This window comes from Salvelinus namaycush, chromosome 19, assembly GCF_016432855.1.
Source record: "Salvelinus namaycush isolate Seneca chromosome 19, SaNama_1.0, whole genome shotgun sequence".
Taxonomy (NCBI): Eukaryota; Metazoa; Chordata; class Actinopteri; order Salmoniformes; family Salmonidae; genus Salvelinus; species Salvelinus namaycush.
This window is the reverse complement of record NC_052325.1, coordinates 15,988,159-16,010,450: the sequence shown is the minus strand read 5'-3', so window position 1 is coordinate 16,010,450 and position 22,292 is coordinate 15,988,159. Positions and strand designations below refer to the sequence as shown.

At 45.8% G+C, this 22,292-nt stretch overlaps 1 protein-coding gene across 1 annotated transcript in view; it reads right to left on the bottom strand.

Moving 5' to 3' along the window:
* The window catches only part of impg2a (interphotoreceptor matrix proteoglycan 2a), an 84,944-nt gene extending 66,561 nt beyond the window's left edge, over positions 1 to 18,383 (bottom strand). The window contains exons 1-9 of the mRNA XM_039014560.1: positions 18,210 to 18,383; positions 17,923 to 17,957; positions 17,212 to 17,429; positions 16,029 to 16,087; positions 15,735 to 15,755; positions 8,042 to 8,262; positions 4,197 to 4,264; positions 2,056 to 3,174; positions 1,237 to 1,491 (exon numbers count right to left, since the gene is read on the bottom strand). Coding sequence (XP_038870488.1) covers positions 1,237 to 1,491; positions 2,056 to 3,174; positions 4,197 to 4,264; positions 8,042 to 8,262; positions 15,735 to 15,755; positions 16,029 to 16,087; positions 17,212 to 17,429; positions 17,923 to 17,957; positions 18,210 to 18,298 — 2,085 coding nt within the window. The 5' untranslated portion in view covers positions 18,299 to 18,383. The remainder of the gene's footprint in view (positions 1 to 1,236; positions 1,492 to 2,055; positions 3,175 to 4,196; positions 4,265 to 8,041; positions 8,263 to 15,734; positions 15,756 to 16,028; positions 16,088 to 17,211; positions 17,430 to 17,922; positions 17,958 to 18,209) is intronic.
* Between the last annotated feature and the right edge of the window lie 3,909 nt (positions 18,384 to 22,292).

The window sequence follows — 22,292 nt, the reverse complement described above, 5'->3', positions numbered from 1 at the left end:
GTAGGAGAGAGAGAGCGAGAGAGATGGGTAGGAAAGAGAGAGCGAGAGAGAGAGATGGGTAGGAAAGAGAGAGCGAGAGAGCGAGAGAAAGATGAGTAGGAGAGAGAGAAAGATGGGTAGGAGAGAGAGAGAGAGAGAGAGATGGGTAGCAGAGAGAGAGAGATAGGAGAGAGCGAGAGCGAGAGAGAGATGGGTAGTAGAGAGCGAGAGAGAGAGAGAGAGAGATGAGTAGTAGAGAGAGAGAGAGAGAGATGGGTAGGAGAGAGCGAGAGAGAGAGAGATGGGTAGGAGAGAGCGAGAGAGAGAGAGATGGGTAGGAGAGAGCGAGAGATGGGTAGGAGAGAGAGAGCGAGAGAGATGGGTAGGAGAGAGAGAGCGAGAGAGATGGGTAGGAGAGAGAGAGCGAGAGAGAGAGATGGGTAGGAGAGAGAGAGCGAGAGAGAGAGAGAGATGGGTAGGAGAGAGAGAGCGAGAGAGAGAGATGGGTAGGAGAGAGAGAGCGAGAGAGATGAGTAGTAGAGAGAGAGAGCGAGAGAGATGAGTAGTAGAGAGAGAGAGCGAGAGAGATGAGTAGTAGAGAGAGAGAGAGAGAGATGAGTAGTAGAGAGAGAGAGAGAGAGAGAGAGAGAGAGAGAGAGAGAGAGAGAGAGAGAGAGATGGTAGGAGAGAGCGAGAGAGAGAGAAAGATGGGTAGGAAAGAGAGAGCGAGAGAAAGATGGGTAGGAGAGAGAAAGTAGAGTAGTAGAGAGAGAGAGAGAGAGAGAGAGATGAGTAGTAGAGAGAGAGAGAGAGAGAGAGATGAGTAGTAGAGAGAGCGAGAGAGAGAGAAAGATGGGTAGGAGAGAGCGAGAGAGGGAGAGAGCGAGAGAGATGGGTAGGGGAGAGAGAGCGAGAGAGATGGGTAGGAGAGAGAGAGCGAGAGAGATGGGTAGGAAAGAGAGAGCGAGAGAAAGATGGGTAGGAGAGAGAAAGATGGGTAGGAGAGAGAGAGAGAGAGAGATGGGTAGGAGAGAGAGAGCGAGAGAGAGATGGGTAGGAGAGAGAGAGCGAGAGAGAGAGAGATGGGTAGGAGAGAGAGAGCGAGAGAGAGAGAGAGATGGGTAGGAGAGAGCGAGAGAGATGGGTAGGAGAGCGAGAGAGCGAGAGAGAAGGGTAGAGGGAGTGAGCACTGTCTACATACAACACTTCAAATTAAGTAAATATGGGGTGAATAAATTATCAAAATGAATAGCTCACCAGCTCGAGGAACCTTTGTTCTAGGGCCTTGTATTCTGCGGAGCTCTTATTGAAGAGGTCATCTGAGAACATCATGTTGGTGACCCTCAGACTGAAGAACACCATCAGAGCCCGCCCAGGGTTGATTGGCATGGCAATGCTGTGGTCCGTACTATTTACCACTCCAGAAGGGTACCCACTGCTCCCTTCCTCTGTTTGGTTTGTCCCGCCAAAGTGGACCAGGTCATAGTCTGTCACAGGGTCTATCGTCTGCAGCTGGTTAAATAGACATGACACAATTCATGGTGCAATTGGTCAGTGTGAAACAACATTTCGTAACATTCATGATAAAACAAGAAAATGCCTGTGCTTACGGATGATTAGACTTAAGACATGGACAGACTAGTAGGATTGCTGGCCGAGAGTACTTAGCACCTCTAAACAGAGTGCAGGTCGTAATTTGCAAACTGATTCTACATGTTGAAATGGGTGAAAATGACGGCCGTCAGTCGACGCTGGCGGGTGGTCCCTATAACACACCGCGCCGATAGCAAGCGAACGAACGGTGAACAATCTGTCATTCACATGAAAACATGAAATGACCCCAGGAATCGATAGATCATTGCTCAAAGATGCACAAATACGATTCCCATGGTCATTTCATGTTTTCACGTGTGTCTGAACTATTCGCAGTTCAAGCAGGCAGAAATGCAAAACACGTCATGCCCACTGTATTTCTGCCTGCTTGAACGGTACTATAACAAGGGGAGTTTTTCCTAGTCACTCAGAGCTCTGACTAACACACAATACAAGCATCATCTCTCAGTCATCTGTCATTACCTCCAGAGTGATAGAAATGTCTGGACCAGGGTGGTACTCGGCGGGTATGAGAGCTGGGGTGACCCCTTGGTCCTCCTGTTCTGCCTCTGGTTCTGCGGCTGTGTCCAGGACCGTGGCCTCTGTAACCTCCTCATCTACTATGACATCAGAGACTCGAGTGAAGGGTGACTCTTTCTCCGCAGAGAGAGGGGTGGTGTGGGTGGCCTCCGGAGCAGCCTCATCGACCAATAAGATCTCGTCTTCTACCAAGTCCTCCTCAGAAATGTCCGGAACTTCAACGACCACTTCTTCTGCCACCTCTTCCTCCACTTCCAGAGCATCCTCTTTAGTTACTGGCTTCTCTGTGATTGGTCCCTCTAAGCTCTCAATTTCCACTCCATATTCAGGTATTTCTGGATAAGCCAGCACCACGTTAGTCTCCTCTTCAGGTTCATCTGGGGGCAGAGTCGCAATGGCAGGGGGATTTTCGGGGACACTGAGGTCCCCCACTGGCTCGGGAGCTTCCATCCTTTCCACAGGGACGAAGGCAGGGGCCTCTACCTCTTCAATGGTCTCCATCTCTATGATGGAGTACTCCAGCTCTTCAGAGGGTCCAGCTTCCTCTTCTAGAACCTCTACTGTGTCAGGGACCTCCACTGTTTCCTCCTCTACCTCATCTTCCTCAGAGACCACCGCTTCTGCTTCCTCTGTTTGGATATCTTCCTCTATGATTACCTCTTCCGGAACTACCTTTTCTTCTATGGTCAGTTCCTCTTCTGGAGCTGGCTCTTCTTCTATGGCTTCTTCTTCCTCAGGCTGGAAGTGCAAGTCCTTCAGTACTTTAACACCTGAACCAGAGGCCTCTATCTCCACAGGAGGCTCGGGGAGCGTAGCACCCTCTGGCTGCTCAGGGGAGGTAGGGTCTGTAGGGAGGTCCTCCAACAGAGGGCTCTCTGTAGACACAGTGTTCCCCAACAGCAGAACCTCCTCCTCAATGCTTGTGTCATCGATGGTCACCTCAAGCTCAGCGGGGAGGGTCATGCTCTCCTCTACAACAATGACATCATTCTCCCCCGTCGCTACATCCTCAGCTTCAACCTCGGGGGCGTCTGGGGTCATCTCAACAGCCAAAATGTCCTCCTGGACAACGGAAACAGAGGAGAAACCCATTAGTCCATCAATTGTTACACCATCAGGTTGGGGTTGCATTCCATTTCAATTCAGGACATGGAATTGACCCCAACCCTGAACTGTATAGTATTATAATCAGTAGTCTTCAAAACGGCAAGGCTAGGGAACTATAGGTTTCCATGACTTAATGACTGCCAAAATTGATTTACTGACACACACACACACACACACACACATGCTCGGTGTATTGTTATCAAGTTTTAACTACCTACATGGTGTGACACCTACTCCAAGGCATAATACTAACTATGATAAAACTTGAATATCACTCTAAGATAAGGTAGGTTCTGGGCAGCTTGGATGCCTACTGCTTCTGGTATGACTGTGTGCAGTTGGCTGTAAATGCCAGTTACTGACTGGTAGTTTGCCAACCTCTTCCAGTCCATGTAATTACTCAAATTAATCACTTAGGGCCTTAGCACGCAAAGTAGACCAGCAGACCCAGTTACTGTTCAAGACCAAGACTGGAGCTCCCAGCTCGGATTACCACTACACAGCTACTGGACTACTGGCAGAATCAGACAGACGTGTAAAATTCAACAATGAAAATAGAGTCCTGCATTCAAACTGCTCATCTTCAATCTTTAAAAATGTTCCAGACCTATCCCTCACAAACACAGTTGGATTGAGAATCTCTCACCCTATCTGTCTCTCTCTAGCCCCAGAAGAGTAGTGGATTATTATAGCAAGAGCTAATCCTCAAAGCCTTCCCCTCATCCTGTACTTCCTCAGCACTGGACAGGCCTGGATAACACCACCAAGCAGCAGTCTTAGCAAGACACTACCTAACACACCACTCTAACACACCATTCTAACACACCACACTGAAATGCACACCTATATAGATTTAGTATGATATTTTTAAAAGATCCATGCTGAACATTGTGCCTATCTCACTGTTGTCCAGAAAGTACCTCTGGACCAACAGGAGAGGTCAAAGGCTGTTGTCATGGAGATGACCTCTGACTTACCACACTGCCGTTGGTGTAATCCTCAGGTATTCCAGCAGTGGGCTCAAAGGACTCATTAACACTGGACACTGTGGAACCAAAGAAGACACAGAGTCAACTGTCACAGAGTCACTGGAGGGCCTATTCAATCACACCTAATATTCAGATTTCCAGGATCATTAAAAACAACATCAAAAGGCTCTCAACAAAATCAGCTGCATAATAAGTCAAACTTTCTCTCTCAATGTATAGGAGGAATTACATTTTTACACTCTCCCTCTCTTCTGTAAAATCCACTCTCCCTCTCTTCTGTAAAATCCACTCTCCCTCTCTTCTATAAAATCCACTCTCCCTCTCCCCAGTCCTGACAGTGGTGGTGCTGACTGTGTGTGTTTACCTAAGGGGAACACTACTAATAACCCTACAGATCTGGCCCCTATACCTGCCACTGTGGGCCAAGACTGCATTACCATCAGGCCTGGAGGCTGTAACTTGGAGTTAATAAGCAGTGCCTGTAAGTCACCACACACTGTGCCAGGCAGGCATCTGACAGTAGTTACCCCTCATATCAGATGTCCCAGTCCATCAGACGGCATCCATCTTCAGGGAAACACAGGAAACTAATGACACTGATTCTTTTACGACACCGCCAGGGAGAATTCAACATAGCCCAGGGAGAAGGTATAGCCATCATTACTGTAGAACTTGTTCCATTCGCTGGATGAAACCCTGCCAGAAGTTAGAGCTAACCTACTTACTGACAAGCTAAATTTCACACTCGCTGAAGCAGTGTTTGCACGTGTGTGTTTGTGTGGAGCATGCACGTGTGTGAGTGCATGTGTATGTGTGTCCCATGGAATTCACAGCAGGGCTGGTTCCAGACATAAGTGGTCGCTTAGGACCCTCCGCCGCAAGGGGGCCCCCGACCCCCAAAACATTATATACACACACACTTATATATTGTCACACAACACAATGCCACAGATGTCTCAAGTTGAGGGAGAGTGCAATTGGCATGCTGACTGCAGGAATGTCCACCAGAGCTGTTGCCAGAGAAAGTAATGTTCATTGCTCTACCATAAGCCGCCTCCAATGTCGTTTTAGAGAATTTGGCAGGAGGTCCAACCGGCCTCACAACCGCAGGCCACGTGTAACCATGCCAGCCCAGGACCTACACATCCGGCTTCTTCACCTGCGGGATCGTCTGAGACCAGCCACCCGGACAGCTGATGAAACTGAGAAAAATTTCTGTCTGTAATAAAGCCCTTTTGTGGGAAAAAACTCATTCTGATTGGCTGGGCCTGGCTCCCCAGCAGTTGGTCCTGGCTAGTCTCCCAGTCCCTGCTGCTGAAAAACATAACCACAGCATGATGCTGCCACCACCATGCTTCATTGTAGGGATGGTGCCAGGTTTCCTCCAGAAATGAGGCTTGGGATTCAGGCCAAAGAGTTCAATCTTGGTTTCATCAGACCAGAGAATCTTGTTTCTCATGGTCTGAGAGTCCTTTAGGTGCCTTTTGGCAAACTAGCGGGCTTCATGTGCCTTTTACTGAGGAGTGGCTTTCTTTTGGCCACTCTACCATAAACGCCTGATTGGTGGAGTGCTGCAGAGACGGTTGTCCTTCTGGAAGGTTCTCCCATCTCCACAGAGGAACTCTGGAGCTCTGTCAGAGTGACCATCAAGTTCTTGGTCACCTCCCTGACCAAGGCCCTTCTCCCCCGATTGCTCAGTTTGGACGGGCGGCCAGCTCTAGGAAGAGTCTTGGCAGTTCCAAACTTCTTCCATTTAACAATGATGGAGACCACTGTGTTCTTGGGGACCTTCAATTCTGTAGCAATATATTGGTACCCTTCCCCGGATCTGTGCCTCGACACAATCCTGTCTCGGAGCTCTACGGCCAATTCCTTTGACCTCATGGCTTGGTGTTTGTCGCTGACATGCACTGTCAACTGTGGGACCTTATATAGACAGGTGTGTACCTTTCCAAATCATGTCCAATCAATTGAATTTACCACTGGTGGACTCCAATCAAGTTGTAGAAACATCTCAAGGATGATCAATGGAAACAGGATGCACCTGAGCTCAATTTCTAGTCTCATAACAAAGGGTCTGAATACTTATTTTCATAAGGTATTTACATTTTTAATACATTTGCAAAAATTTCAAAAAAACTGTTTTTGCCAAGTCATTATGGGGTATTGTGTGCAGATTGCTGAGGATAATGAAGTTTATCCATTTCAGAATAAAGCTGTAACGTAAAACATTTTTGGAAAAAGTCGAGGGGTCTGAAAACTTTCCAAAGACACTGTATATCGATTTGGAAGTCAGTCGGGATCTCAACTTACTATTGAGTGTAAGAATCGTAGAATACACTAAGTGTAATTTCAAAATTTGTCTGTGCATTAGCAGTTTTTCTTTTGTTAGGTCACTCACTGACAGTCACTCAATTAGCCATGTCAGCTAACAACTTTTTGATTGGTAGTTAGTGTACAGTAGCTACAATATATATGCACAACAGTATGTGGACACCCCTTTAAATTAGTGGATTTGGCTATTTCAGGAACATCCGTTGATGACAGGTGTATAAAATTGAGCACACAGCCATGCAATCTCCATAGACAAACATTGGTAGTAGAATGGCCCATACTGAAGAGCTCATTGACTTTCAACATGGCACCGTCATAGGATGCCACCTTTCCAACAAGTCAGGTTGTCAAATTTCTACCCTGCTAGAGCTGCCCCGGTCAACACTAAGTGCTGTTATTGTGAAGTGGAAACGTCTAGGAGCAACAACAGTTCAGACCCGAAGTGGTAGGCCACACACTCTCATAGAACGGGACCGCCGAGTGCTGAAGCGCATAAAAATGATTTGTCCTCGATGGCAAAACTCACTACCGAGTTCTAAATTGCCTTTGGAAGCAACGTCGGCACAAGAACTGTTCGTCGGGAGCTTCATGAAATGGGTTTCCATGGCCGAGCAGCCGCACACAAGTCTAAGATCACCATGCACAATACCAAGTGTCGGCTGGAGTGGTGTAAAGCTCGCCGCCATTGGACTCTGGAGCAGTGGAAACACGTTCTCTGGAGTGATGAATCACGCTTCACCATCTGGTAGTCCGACTGACAAATTTGGGTTTGACGGAGGCTAGGAGAACGCTACCTGCCCTAATGCATAGCGCCAACTGTAAAGTTTGTTGGAGGAGGAATAATGGTCTGGGGCTGTTTTTAATGGTTCAGGCTAGGCCCCTTAGTTCCAGTGTCCACATATACTACATGACCAAGAGTATCTAAACTTTAAGTAATCATGGCCAAATACTGACTGGACATACAAGGCACGTGCCTAGAGGGCCTGTGCTCCAGGGAGCCCCCATAGATTATTTTTTCCCCATTCTCACTCAGATGTCATATTATCATGGCATAAATCATTAAAACAATTGTAGAATTGCTTTAAAATGTCACAAATGTCTCTCCACCCCATGAACAAATGGGTAGATCTGCAGGAAGTTTGCTGTAAAACTGCAAAAAAAAGTGTTGATGCCCCATGGCATAATGAATAAAATTGCATGCAATTTGTTATGAAATTGCAACGTTCTCTCTCCAGCCAATGGCAAAATGTATTACATTTGAGAAAGTTTACTTTAGAACTACAACACTTTCTCTCTGGCACATGGCAAAATGTGGAAAATGTAAGGAAATTAACTTTAAAACTTAAATGTTTCTCTCCACCGTCAAATGTTTTGCCAACCTAATCTTGCTTCCGCTAGAGCCGGCCCTGGGCTACAGTTCCAGAGTGTTGTGTCTCGTGGTTTGGCATTGTATGGTAACGTAAAGACAGTGTATTGTACAGTAGTGTTGTATGTCTTACCAGTATATAGTTGCAGTGAGTCAGGGTCCAGGACCAGAGTTGTATCACTGATGATGTTGTCCTTGTGCTGGGCCTCGGTGATGTAGTTCCTCTCCTTCACCTCTCTGTAGGAGTTCTCCACCAGATTGGACTGCAGGGTCAGGTAGTCCAGCTGGTCACTGCTCACCCCCTCCCCTTCCACCTCCACTGTCACTGCATAGACCACCACCACACCATCCAACCTGCAATGGCAATATAGATACATCAGTCAGTTAATCTGTCAGTTGATCAATATATCAATCTATTAAATATATTTCCATCCATCATCAAAGTCTATCCACCCATACACCTATTGACAAATCAATTTTACTATCTATGTATATATTATTTTATTGATAAGTTTATTCATCTACCGTATCTAATATGCTTAGCTAGAAACAGCATCTCTAAGAGGAGAGAAGTTTCCCTTGGTGGAGTAGAGTTCCAAACACAGTACTTTGATTTACTCACCAACCTGTTAAAAGCATATGAGTCTATTCTGAAGTGATAGTTTTATAGATTTACACCAGATTTACACCCGCCTGGAGCATCGTCTACAACTTCCATGACTTCCATCAAACCAGACCAACCACCAAAGTGATCAATATGGTCATAAACACAACAACAAAAAACACACAAGAGATTCTAGATGTTGAACCTGGCTATGTGGAAAAGCAATCTATCAGCTTCATATGGCTTCAGGGAGCCCTTCTCTGCTCTTCTCTTTTTCCCTGTGACCTAGATCTCTCAGCAGGCTTGGCATGGCCCAGGGTGAGGCACGTGCCTGTAATGAGCTCACCGCACCACCGCAGCCCGGTTCTCCTGCTGTCAGATCAAACTTGGAAAAGGAATACTCCTTGATACAACAACTTTCAGAATCCAAATGTTTAATGACACTTGAAACTAGTCTATGTTCCTTTCTACTCGTGTGCTGCACCTGCAGATACGAGGTGAGCAGATGGTCCTACTGTTCTGTTCCTGTCAGTACCACAATGGAACACTAGTGACCTGGGATCACCACTCAGAGGAGAGCAAGGCTTTCCTTAGTGAAGTCCCATGTAATTGCATAAACAGAGGATTGTTTGTGTGTGTGTGTGTGTGTGTGTGTGTGTGTGTGTGTGTGTGTGTGTGTGTGTGTGTGTGTGTGTGTGCATTTCAAATCAAATCAAATTGTATTTGTCACATACACTCGCATTAACATCTGCTAACCATGTGTAACGAAATACTTGTGCTTCTAGTTCCGACAATGCAGTAATAACCAACGAGTAATCTAACCTAACAATTCCACAACTACTACCTTATACACACAAGTGTAAAGGGATAAAGAATATGTACATAAAGATATATGAATGAGTGATGGTACAGAACGGCATAGGCAAGATGCAGTAGATGGTATCGAGTACAGTATATACATATGAGATGAGTAATGTAGGGTATGTAAACATAAAAGTGCATAGTTTAAAGTGGCTAGTGATACATGTATTACATAGATGGCAAGATGCAGTAGATGATATAGAGTACAGTATATACATATACAGTGGGGAGAACAAGTATTTGATACACTGCCGATTTTGCAGGTTTTCCTACTTACAAAGCATGTAGAGGTCTGTAATTTTTATCATAGGTACACTTCAACTGTGAGAGACGGAATCTAAAACAAAAATCCAGAAAATCACATTGTATGATTTTTAAGTAATTCAATTTGCATTTTATTGCATGACATAAGTATTTGATCACCTACCAACCAGTAAGAATTCCGGCTCTCACAGACCTGTTAGTTTTTCTTTAAGAAGCCCTCCTGTTCTCCACTCATTACCTGTATTGACTGTACCTGTTTGAACTCGTTACCTGTATAAAAGACACCTGTCCACACACTCACTCAAACAGACTCCAACCTCTCCACAATGGCCAAGACCAGAGAGCTGTGTAAGGACATCAGGGATAAAATTGTAGACCTGCACAAGGCTGGGATGGGCTACAGGACAATAGGCAAGCAGCTTGGTGAGAAGGCACCAACTGTTGGCGCAATTATTAGAAAATGGAAGAAGTTCAAGATGACGGTCAATCACCCTCGGTCTGGGGCTCCATGCAAGATCTCACCTCGTGGGGCATCAATGATCATGAGGAAGGTGAGGGATCAGCCCAGAACTACACGGCAGGACCTGGTCAATGACCTGAAGAGAGCTGGGACCACAGTCTCAAAGAAAACCATTAGTAACACACTACGCCGTCATGGATTAAAATCCTGCAGCGCACGCAAGGTCCCCCTGCTCAAGCCAGCGCATGTCCAGGCCCATCTGAAGTTTGCCAATGACCATCTGGATGATCCAGAGGAGGAATGGGAGAGGGTCATGTGGTCTGATGAGACAAAAATAGAGCTTTTTGGTCTAAACTCCACTCGCCGTGTTAGGAGGAAGAAGAAGGATGAGTACAACCCCAAGAACACCATACCAACCGTGAAGCATGGAGGTGGAAACATCATTCTTTGGGGATGCTTTTCTGCAAAGGGGACAGGACGACTGCACCGTATTGAGGGGAGGATGGATGGGGCCATGTATCGCGAGATCTTGGCCAACAACCTCCTTCCCTCAGTAAGAGCATTGAAGATGGTTCGTGGCTGGGTCTTCCAGCATGACAACGACCCAAAACACACAGCCAGGGCAACTAAGGAGTGGCTCCGTAAGAAGCATATCGTCCTGGAGTGGCCTAGCCAGTCTCCAGACCTGAACCCAATAGAAAATCTTTGGAGGGAGCTGAAAGTCCGTATTGCCCAGCGACAGCCCCGAAACCTGAAGGATCTGGAGAAGGTCTGTATGGAGGAGTGGGCCAAAATCCCTGCTGCAGTGTGTGCAAACCTGGTCAAGAACTACAGGAAACGTATGATCTCTGTAATTGCAAACAAAGGTTTCTGTACCAAATATTAAGTTCTGCTTTTCTGATGTATCAAATACTTATGTCATGCAATAAAATGCCAATGAATTACTTAAAAATCATACAATGTGATTTTCTGGATTTTTGTTTTAGATTCCGTCTCTCACAGTTGAAGTGTACCTATGATAAAAATTACAGACCTCTACATGCTTTGTAAGTAGCAAAATCGGCAGTGTATCAAATACTTGTTCTCCCCACTGTTCATTATATTAAGTGGCATTGTTTAAAGTGGCTAGTGATACATTTTTGATCAATTTCCATCAATTTCCATTATTAAAGTGAGCTGGAGTTGAGTCAGTATGTTGGCAGCAGCCACTCGATGTTAGTGGTGGCTGTTTAACAGTCTGATGGCCTTGAGATAGAAGCTTTTTTTCAGTCTCTCGGTCCCTGCTTTGATGCACCTGTACTGACCTCGCCTTCTGGATGATAGCGGGGTGAACAGGCAGTGGCTCGGGTGGTTGTTGTCCTTGATGATCTTTATGGCCTTCCTGTGACATCGGGTGGTGTAGGTGTTCTGGAGGGCAGGTAGTTTGCCCCCAGCGATGCGTTGTGCAGACCTCACTACCCTCTGGAGAGCCTTACGGCTGTGGGCGGAGCAGTTGCCGTACCAGGCGGTGATACAGCCCGACAGGATGCTCTCGATTGTGCATCTGTAGAAGTTTGTGAGTGCTTTTGGTGACAAGCCGAATTTCTTTGGCACTGCTGCGCCTTCTTCACAACGCTGTCTGTGTGGGTGGACCAATTCAGTTTGTCCGTGATGTGTACGCCGAGGAACTTAAAACGTACTACCCTCTCCACTACTGTCCCGTCGATGTGGATAGGGGGGTGCTCCCTCTGCTGTTTCCTGAAGTCCACAATTATCTCCTTTGTTTTGTTGACGTTGAGTGTGAGGTTATTTTCCTGACACCACACTCCGAGGGCCCTCACCTCCTCCCTGTAGGCCGTCTCGTCGTTGTTGGTCGGGGTCGAGACCCAGGGTCTCGAGCTTGATGACGAGTTTGGAGGGTACTATGGTGTTAAATGCTAAGCTGTAGTCGATGAACAGCATTCTCACATAGGTATTCCTCTTGTCCAAGTGGGTTAGGGCAGTGTGCAGTGTGGTTGCGATTGCGTCGTCTGTGGACCTATTGGGGCGGTAAGCAAATTGGAGTGGGAGATACCATCGATCACCACATTCTTTTGGAGAGATTGGAAACCCAAATTGGTCTACACGGACAAGTTCTGGCCTGGTTTAGATCTTATCTGTCGGAAAGATATCAGTTTGTCTCTGTGAATGGTTTGTCCTCTGACAAATCAACTGTACATTTCGGTGTTCCTCAAGGTTCCGTTTTAGGACCACTATTGTTATCACTATATATTTTACCTCTTGGGGATGTCATTCGAAAACATAATGTTAACTTTCACTGCTATGCGGATGACACACAGCTGTACATTTCAATGAAACATGGTGAAGCCACAAAATTGCCCTCGCTAGAAGCCTGTGTTTCAGACATAAGGAAGTGGATGGCTGAAAACTTTCTACTTTTAAACACGGACAAAACAGAGATGCTTGTTCTAGGTCCCAAGAAACAAAGAGTACTTCTGTTGAATCTGACAATTAATCTTGATGGTTGTAAAGTCGTCTCAAATAAAACTGTGAAGGACCTTGGCGTTACTCTGGACCCTGATCTCTCTTTTGACGAACATACCAAGACTGTTTCAAGGACAGCCTTTTTCCATCTACGTAACATTGCAAAAATCTGAAATTTTCTGTCCAAAAATTAATCCATGCTTTTGTTACTTCTAGGTTAGACTACTGCAATGCTCTACTTTCCGGCTACCCGGATAAAGCACTAAATGAACTTCAGTTAGTGCTAAATACGGCTGCTAGAATCCTGACTAGAACCAAAAAATTTGATCATATTACTCCAGTGCTAGCTTCCCTACACTGGCTTCCTGTTAAGGCAAGGGCTGATTTCAAGGTTTTACTGTTAACCTACACGCGTTACATGGGCTTGCTCCTACCTATCTTTCCGAGTTGGTCCTGCCGTACATACCTACACGTACGCTACGGTCACAAGACGCAGGCCTCCTAAATTGTCCCTAGAATTTCTAAGCAAACAGCTGGAGGCAGGGCTTTCTCCTATAGATCTCAATTTTTATGGAATGGTCTGCCTACCCATGTGAGAGACGCAGACTCGGTCTCAACCTTTAAGTCTTTACTGAAGACTTATCTCTTCAGTAGGTCATATGATTCAGTGTAGTCTGGCCCAGGAGTGTGAAGGTGAACAGAAAGGCTCTGGAGCAACGAACCACCCTTGCTGTCTCTGCCTGGCCGGTTCCCCTCTCTCCACTGGTATTCTCTGTCTCTAACCCTATTACAGGGGCTGAGTCACTGGCTTACTGGTGCTCTTTCATGCCGTCCCTAGGAGGGGTGCATCACTTGAGTGGGTTGAGTCACTGACGTGATCTTCCTGTCTGGGTTGGCGCCCCCCCCTTGGTTTGTGCCGTGGCGGAGATCTTTGTGGGCTATACTCGGCCTTGTCTCAGGACGGTAAGTTGGTGGTTGAAGATATCCCTCTAGTGGTGTGGGGGCTGTGCTTTGGCAAAGTGGGTGGGGTTATATCCTTCCCGTTTGGCCCTGTCCGGGGGTATCATCGGATGGGGCCACAGTGTCTCCTGACCCCTCCTGTCTCAGCCTCCAGTATCTATGCTGCAGTAGTTTATGTGTCGGGGGGCTAGGGTCAGTTTGTTATATCTGGAGTACTTCTTCTGTCTTATCCGGTGTCCTGTGTGAATTTAAGTATGCTCTCTCTAATTCTCTCCTTCTCTCTTTCTTTCTCTCTCTCGGAGGACCCGAGCCCTAGGACCATGCGTCAGGACTACCTGGCATGATGACTCCTTGCTGTCCCCAGTCCACCTGGACTTGCTGCTGTTCCAGTTTCAACTGTTCTGCCTGCGGCTATGGAACCCTGACCTGTCCACCGGACGTGCTACCTGTCCCAGACCTGCTGTTTCAACTCTCTAGAGAACGCAGGAGCGGCAGAGATACTCTTAATGATCGGCTATGAAAAGCCAACTGACATTTACTCCTGAGGTGCTAACTTGCTACACCCTCAACAACTACTGTGATTATTATTATTTGACCATGCTGGTCATTTATTAACATTTGAACATCTTGGCCATGTTCTGTTATAATCTCCACCCGGCACAGCCAGAAGAGGACTGGCCACCCCTCATAGCCTGGTTCCTCTCTAGGTTTCTTCCTAGGTTTTGGCCTTTCTAGGGAGTCTTTCCTAGGCACCGTGCTTCCACACCTGCATTGCTTGCTGTTTGGGGTTTTAGGCTGGGTTTCTGTACAGCACTTTGAGATATCAGCTGATGTACGAAGGGCTATATAAATAAATTTGATTTGGTCTAGGGTGTCAGGTAGGGTGGAGGTGATATGGTCCTTGACTAGTCTCTCAAAGCACTTCATGATGACGGAAGTGAGTGCTACGGGGCGGTAGTCGTTTAGCTCAGTTACCTTAGCTTTCTTGGGAACAGGAACAATGGTGGCCCTCTTGAAGCATGTGGGAACAGCAGACTGGGATAAGGATTGATTGAATATGTCCATTTGTGCATTCCTGTGTGTGTTAGTGTGACTACACAGCAAATTTGTGTTAAAATCTCTGTGTTGAGGCAAAAAGTGTTGCGAGTTTTCAATTGGTGTAGGCTACAGGACTGAAAGTCATCGAATGCAACAGTCATGTCTCTGTTACGGCCAAACAGTCATGTCTCTGTTACGGCCAAACAGTCATGTCTCTGTTACGGCCAAACAGTCATGTCTCTGTTACGGCCAAACAGTCATGTCTCTGTTACGGCCAAACAGTCATGTCTCTGTTACGGCCAAACAGTCATGTCTCTGTTACGGCCAAACAGTCATGTCTCTGTTACGGCCAAACAGTCATGGGTGATACAGGTAAATATGCAAATAATTAAAATACTTCAAAATGAGTTACTGTATCACCACAGGTGTTAATTCCACAACACTGAGAAAGTGTAAAAGCATCAGCTCTAATAAAATGTAAGTTGGAATTTGCAACATCATCTGGTGTTAGGAAACCAACACTCTTAGGCTGTTAGTTTAACACCATTTGAGATGTTCAATGCTAAGTTCAAAATAGTGCCAATAGACATGGCAGCTCTGTTTCTGGCTCCTAAGCAACTTAGCAGTATTTATTTGTCTTTTTGTTTCTTCTTACATCATTAGCCTAGAACGTTTTTTGCAAAGAACTATAAGCACTTTGCTACACCTGCAATAACATCTGCTAAACATGTGTTTGTGACCAATAAAATTTGATTTGAAAGTGTTACATTTAACACTATTGATGTAAAAATTCATCATCCCCCCCAGTGGTTGACATTGACAGGCCATGAGGCTGATTGCTGTGGGCATAAAGCCCCAGAGATGAGCTCCTCTCCTGGGTTAAGGGTTAGGTAGCAGCTTGTCTCTCTGTCAGGCCCCGGCCTTATCCTGCTTTTCAGGTGAGCGACCGCGATAACACCATTAAGCCAAGCAAACAAAAGAAAAACACCCAACACACCCTCATACTTTTCCACGCATGCTCACAGGTAAACACAGCATGGATCCCACGTGACCCTCAGACAGCGACAACCACACACACACTCTCTGTGTAGACAAGGTTATTCTTAACCACAGATCTAGGGTCAGATTACTAGTGACTGAACACCTCCAGGGCTGTTGGTAAGGGTCTATACTCACCCTTGGGCATCCTTCTGAAGCCTGCATGAAACATAAACAAAACACACTTTATCTAAAGAAATTATGTTTCACAAAGACCAGGTGAGAAGGTCAGGTCAATTTATCAAACCAACAGTCTAACACCACTAGCCTGGTCACATCTGTGTGTTTTAGCCAAATCTTAAGATTAATGCATCATGCCATACATTTATGTACACTATAGTATGACAATGATAGTTAAGGGAGTTGGTTAAACTGAGGCACATCAAGACATGACCAGGACCAGTTTCCTACACCACTACAGTAGAGACTTACCTGAACTGCAGCACAGCCACACTCTTAAAGCCTGGCAGTCCCCCCACAGCATCCTTTATCTGCAAACACAGAGGTCAACATCAGCATCCTTTATCTGCAAACACAGAGGTCAACATCAGCATCCTTTATCTGCAAACACAGAGGTCAACATCAGCATCCTTTATCTGCAAACACAGAGGTCAACGGGAGTTCAACAGTCAACATCAGCATCCATGTCACTCGGTGCCCTAACTTTATCACTATCCTTATCCCTAAACCTAATCAAATAAAAAGGAAGAGTTTAGGTACTGAATTCTGAGGATATTGACAGTTGACGTCCTCTCTAGCATGGCCATCTAGTGACTACTACGCACTCAGACCACCGATTGAACCTTGTTGCTGGGTGCTAATGTGAAGCGCTTTGTGAAGAGAACCATTGTTCTGCTAACTCATTGACCCATCATTGCAGAATACCTGCTCAGTGATAAAATGTAATCAAGTTTAATAGTGTACAAACATTACACCCTTTTCTGCCTTTCCCTTTCAATGCGTCAGATAACTGCCTTCGCAATCACTATTATTTGGACACATTTGGAGACACAGCCTACTTTTTCCAGCTGTCACATTGTGTCTTTCCGAACTTGTCCATCCCTCTCCTCCTCCCTCTTCTATCTCTCTCCTTCTTTCCCTGTCTATCTCCTTCCCCCTTCCCGTACACAGAGTGATCAAGTTTAAGACAGAGTAATAATGAGTACATTAATGGCTTGCAGGGGAGAGTCAAAATCATCTTATTTTACCAGCAGCAGTAAAACGTCTGACCCAGTTGTTCTCAGTCAAAAAGTCTCAATGGTGGAGGAAAGTTATCTGTGAGTTCGTGGGTGTGTGTCCTTCCTTTTTCACTCCAGTCCCACTTGCGGCCTCAAGCCACCTCATAAACTGTCAATTTCAGCATCCTTTCACACAAAGTATGCCTAGTGTCAAATACAAACAATCAAATAAAGGGAATTTGAAATCCTGCCCAACTGTGAGGGTTCTTTATAATGCCCTGACTGTGTGTGTTAAATCTAACAATAAATCACTACAGCCTCAGAGCCAAGCCTACAAACCAAGTGATGGGTTTGAGAGAGGCCAGGAGAGGAAAGAGGATGGAGAGTGAAAAGGGGTGACAGGAGTGAGAGAAGCAGAAAGAACATCTGAGTCATACCTTGTCAGTGAACTGCTGGTTGAGTGTCTGGTACTGGAGGCTGGCAGGGTCTCTGAGAGCATCGCTGTACCTCTCTCCCTTCAGCAGGATACTCAGCTCCACCACCTGCTCCAGCTGGACCCGCTCCAACACCTCCATCTCTATGTCATTTGTGGGTTCTTTGGAAGGCTCCGCCGCCGCAGCCTCTGGCTCCTCTATGATGATCTCACTGACGACCTCTGGGTGGTTAGGGAGTGAGAGGGTAAAAGTCAGTGTTTTTACAAAGCAACACTTCTTACAGCACTTGTCTCTGAATCAACTTAATCCAGCTCTTTAGAATGAGTTAATTAGCTGACTCAGGTACATTACTACTGGGCTGGATCCAAAGCCTGCACAACCAGTGGGTCTTCAGGACTAAAGAAATCTGATTGTCAACTTCGACGCAGGTCTGTGCTATATGTGCTTTAGCCAAATCCTCTAACTATCATTGTAATGGTATGTTTACCGCGAGACATCAGAAGCATTGATTGGCTTAAGCTCATATGTGGACCTAGACATCAATAGCCAGAGTTGGCTAACTGTGCTCTGATTTCTAATGTGGATTAAACAGCTCTACTGGGATAGAGGGAGATGGGGTCGAGAGAGACAGAGAGAGCGAGACAGAGAGAGCGAGAGAGACAGAGCGAGAGAGACAGAGATAAAGGAGGGATGAAAGATGCGTGTGTCACTGACCTTGAGCCTCCTGTTCTGTGTCTGGAGTCTGGGTGCTGTGGAACAACAATCAGTCACAGTTAGAAAGAGGTTTCACTCACAGATCTCATCAATTCAAATTATAAAAAGTTTTTTTTAAGAGTAATTTAAGAAGCACATGACAATGTTTGGGGTTCTACATGGAGTGGATATGGGCACAGCAGCCAGAGAGATATATACACTGTATCTATCTCTATGGGCACAGCAGAGGGTGCAGAGGATGAGGAGTAATATGGCCAGGTAAGGTTGAAGAACCTTCAGAACCTTACCTGCACATATGTAACCATGAGTTGGTGGCATCACTACAGTTGATAGAACAGAAGTAGAGAGAACAGCAATGGGAAAATGAATGAGACATGTAATACAAGGGTAATGCCCAGTGAATACGCTCAAAGAGTGGTTACAACGGCAAATAAAGTGAATATGATATGATGCCTTGCCTTTTTAACCCTGTCACTGACATTCTCTGAAATTGGATAGACAGAAGGCAGAAATGTTACAGGAGCAAGTACAGTAATAACTGAAGCAGGATTATAATTGTTACATACACAAAATAACGTTAAATAAACAACAAAAAAATCAGCTGGAAACTATGACTTTTTGGATGAATGATGATGTACAGGTAGTAGATATACATGATGGTACTTTCATGGAGACTGAAAAGACTCATATCCCCTATGCACCCACTACCCCCCCCCCCCCGCTTTCAAAAACAGCCCACTCACACTCTCAACCAGGGCCAGGTGCTCCTCTGATTGGCTGAAGTTGTTGCCCATCTCCAGAGCAGTGGTCGTGCCGTCCAGGCACCGACTCATCCAGGTCTGGTACTCTTCCTGGTTCGGGAGGCGGTCCCAGAAAATCTTGAAGGCTTCCCACAGCGTCTCCTGACACACTAAAACACACACACACTAATGTCACTGATTGGTGAAAGAACCCATTCACTTGGTAGAAAACGTTCTCTAAGGATGACAAGGAGCAGGTAGGAAAACCACCCGAGGCTGTGGCCCTCCAGTTCTATAGCTGTGACCCCCTGAGGTAAATCTTAGCTAGCATCTTAGCTCATGTGTGGATCAGTGTGGATTTAAGTGTTGTACAGTACATACCCCCTGCCAGGTCAGTCAACTGATTCCATGTTTAGCATGTTGTGTACCTGTCTGCCTGACCTCAGTATCACTCTCCAATGTCATGCCACTGCCAAACCAGTGATGTAACCCCTTTCCATACTGTAAATCAGATTACAGGTGAGTACAATGAGAACTTGTGCTCAACTGGCCTACCTGGTTAAATAAAGGTGAAATAAATGAAGAAAAAAATAACAGGTCTCCAACACAATGATCTGTAGCTACCTACTCGACCCTCACTGTTCTGCTCCCTGGAGCCAAAGCATCTCCCAATCCCCATAGGTTAATACGGTTACAGATGAGTTCCTACGGCACAGTATCTCCCTTAACGCTGTCCCAGCTATTCTCCTCTCAATTCAACTTTAACAACTGCATCTACATAATACAGTACTCTCTCAACAATCATTGTGCTCACCTATCTACACAATCACCAACCACGGCCCTGGTCTAAAGAGCTACGGGGAGGGATTTGTTCCAGCCCATCTGGAAGAAGGTCTTCATGAGCAGATGTTTAAATCAGGTGTTTTAGTAAGTATTGGGCTGAAACTAACGTCTTGATTGCCAAATTTGACCAATCTCATTGAAGTTTTAAACATTTTTAACTATACATTTTCATAAAGCATAGTATAGAGAAGGTCCTGGAATAGCTTTACTATTCATCGGGAAACTCAAGGGTTAGCCAAACAGCCAGGGAGGGTTAGCAGCCCTCTAATGGAGTCCAGCCAGGTCATTGTCTCAGCAGCCCACCAGACTGGAGTCACATGCAGAGCTGTCCTGCACACTCATCACAAACGAGCCACTAACAGGCCCACAGATTCTTCTAAGCTCCTCCCTCTCAGAACCCTAAGCCTCTGTCTCTCTCTCCTGAGTGGACGGACACATGTTCTGAGCGTTAGACTTTTAACCGGTCTGCTCCCGCCCAACGTCCTTCTCAGGAGTCACTCTCTCTCCCCCTCCCTGTCTCTCCAAGAGCAGTACAGGGGCTCTAAATGGGTTTATCTTGACTTACAGTGTGACTTACTGATCGCCAGGAAATGAATCTAAAGTAGAGCAGATGTTGCTGAATATCTGATGCTGGAGAGGGCATATAGGGTGAGACCCAAATATCTCAATGCAGTTGACACACATCTCACGTGTCTAGGGCTGGGTGAGTAAAGGATGTAGACCTACTCCACGGTCTGGGTAAGGGTTGCCAGAACGTGCCACATGTGTAGATCTGGGATCAGCTAATACCTGCAGTCAGTAGCCCAAGCCAATCTGGAGGTAAATGCACAACTGGCCATAGGTCTGTGGGCAAGCACTAATCCTCCAACAGACATGACATCCGCAGCACTTCAAGCACCACTCCATGAGATGAAGGCCTTTGATAAGAGGAGCGGAAGGAGGGGTAAATAATGATTGTTCTAAACGCCATTATAAGACCAAAGACTTGGAACTGAGGGACCGGGAGGACCGAGAACTCATGTAGGCCCATAGATGTTACAGTATGTGTAGGCCTCTCCCACCGCTGACTTGTGTTGCAACTGCCCACTTTTAAATCCCTGGCTAGAGGCAAGAGACACACACAACCGTACATCTAAAGGATAAGCACACTGCACAGCACTAAACAGTATAGAGCCTATCGGATAAAGTGTGAAGTTAAGCCTAGACACTGATCTTAAGTTCGTTGTCTTTCTACCCCCCAACGGTTGAGGTTACAATTTGGGAAGGGTAAACAGATTCCAGATCTGTGCTTACGGGCTACTTCTATCTCCAGAATTATCCATACAGGTCAGTGAGTGGTGGTTGTAATGTAGTGAACATTATGCCATAGCCCAGCAATCTAAATAACTCACCTCGAAGGTGAAAGTAGCTGAGGTGATTTGCGATGGCTTGTTGCACACTCTCCTGCCCGCAGAGTTTGACCCCACTGGGGAAAAGGACGTTGCGCTTCTGTCGGTGGGTAGCTCCATGGTCCTTGTGTGAAACCTTGAGGACAGGTGACTGAACTATGCTTTGAGGAACCGATAGAATGGGTGAAATGCCAACTGTTTTGAAATAAAGATCCTGTCCATCAGGAAGAATAGGACCTTCTCCAGATGCAGCATCTGTGACAAAACATTAAACGCATAACATTGGACAACAACTCCTTCTGAAATTGTAATAGATTGATGTGTAGATTGATTATTAGTCCTACCTACATAAATACATACCTGTTCTTATTCCCAAAAGTGTGAACGCTAAAATGAACGGAAGTGTACACAAAATAAATTTCAATAAAGAGTCCGACATCTTAAATCCGTAGTAGTTTTAACTCAGAGCTGTTGAAAAATGGTATTAGTCCCTCCTTACGAGTTTGCATAGTTCAAAATCCAGCAAACGCATCAGTTCCTCACCAATAATTATGAAGTGATTAGATAAAGTCAAATCACATTTATTTATAAAGCCCTTCTTACATCAGCTGATATTTCAAAGTGCTGTACAGAAACCCAGCCTAAAACCCCAAACAGCAAGCAATGCAGGTGTAGAAGCACTGTGGCTAGTTAAAATAAAGTGATGCCCTCCGTTCCTTTCTTCCGTGGGCTGAGGAAGGTGTGGTACGTGGTGCTGAAGAACAGCTCATGGCCACAGGTAGGCAGATGGCCAATTGAGAGAGAGATTTTTTTTGCTCTCTAATCTTGTTGGCTAAGCCCTTTAGAGCAGCTTGTTAAGACGTTACTGGTGTAATACTGGGATTGGTGCTTAGTGCGAGGGAAACGTGGATGAGAGAGAGATGGGAAAGGGGGAGGGAAGAGAGGCCACCCGCAGAGAGAGACGGCTGTAAGTGCAAGGTACCAGACAGTCCTGGTCAAAATGAAACTCCACTCAAGGCTGGAACTGGCTGAGGCCTATATTTTCAGTCTTAGTAGAACTAACAGATAGCTAGCTCTCTAAATCTTCACCTGAGGGTAATGTTCAGGTTTATGATTTGAGCAGGTCAGTGCTGTTATAATCCATCATAGTTCATAGGGCCATTAGACATGGACTAGGAAACACTGAGTTTAACCATAATGACATCTGGTTGTGCTTTAGCAAACTCCTCGATCATTTGTAGTTGTGTCAAAGAGGCTGGTCGAGTCGGTTTGTTCACGGCCCAATGAAATCCTTCATTTATAAAACATCTTCTGGATGGGAAGGATTTAGAGGGTTTAAAATAAATCATCATCAGGGAATTAGGTACTGTGCGGCTGGAGTCTAAATTTAAGGAGCCTC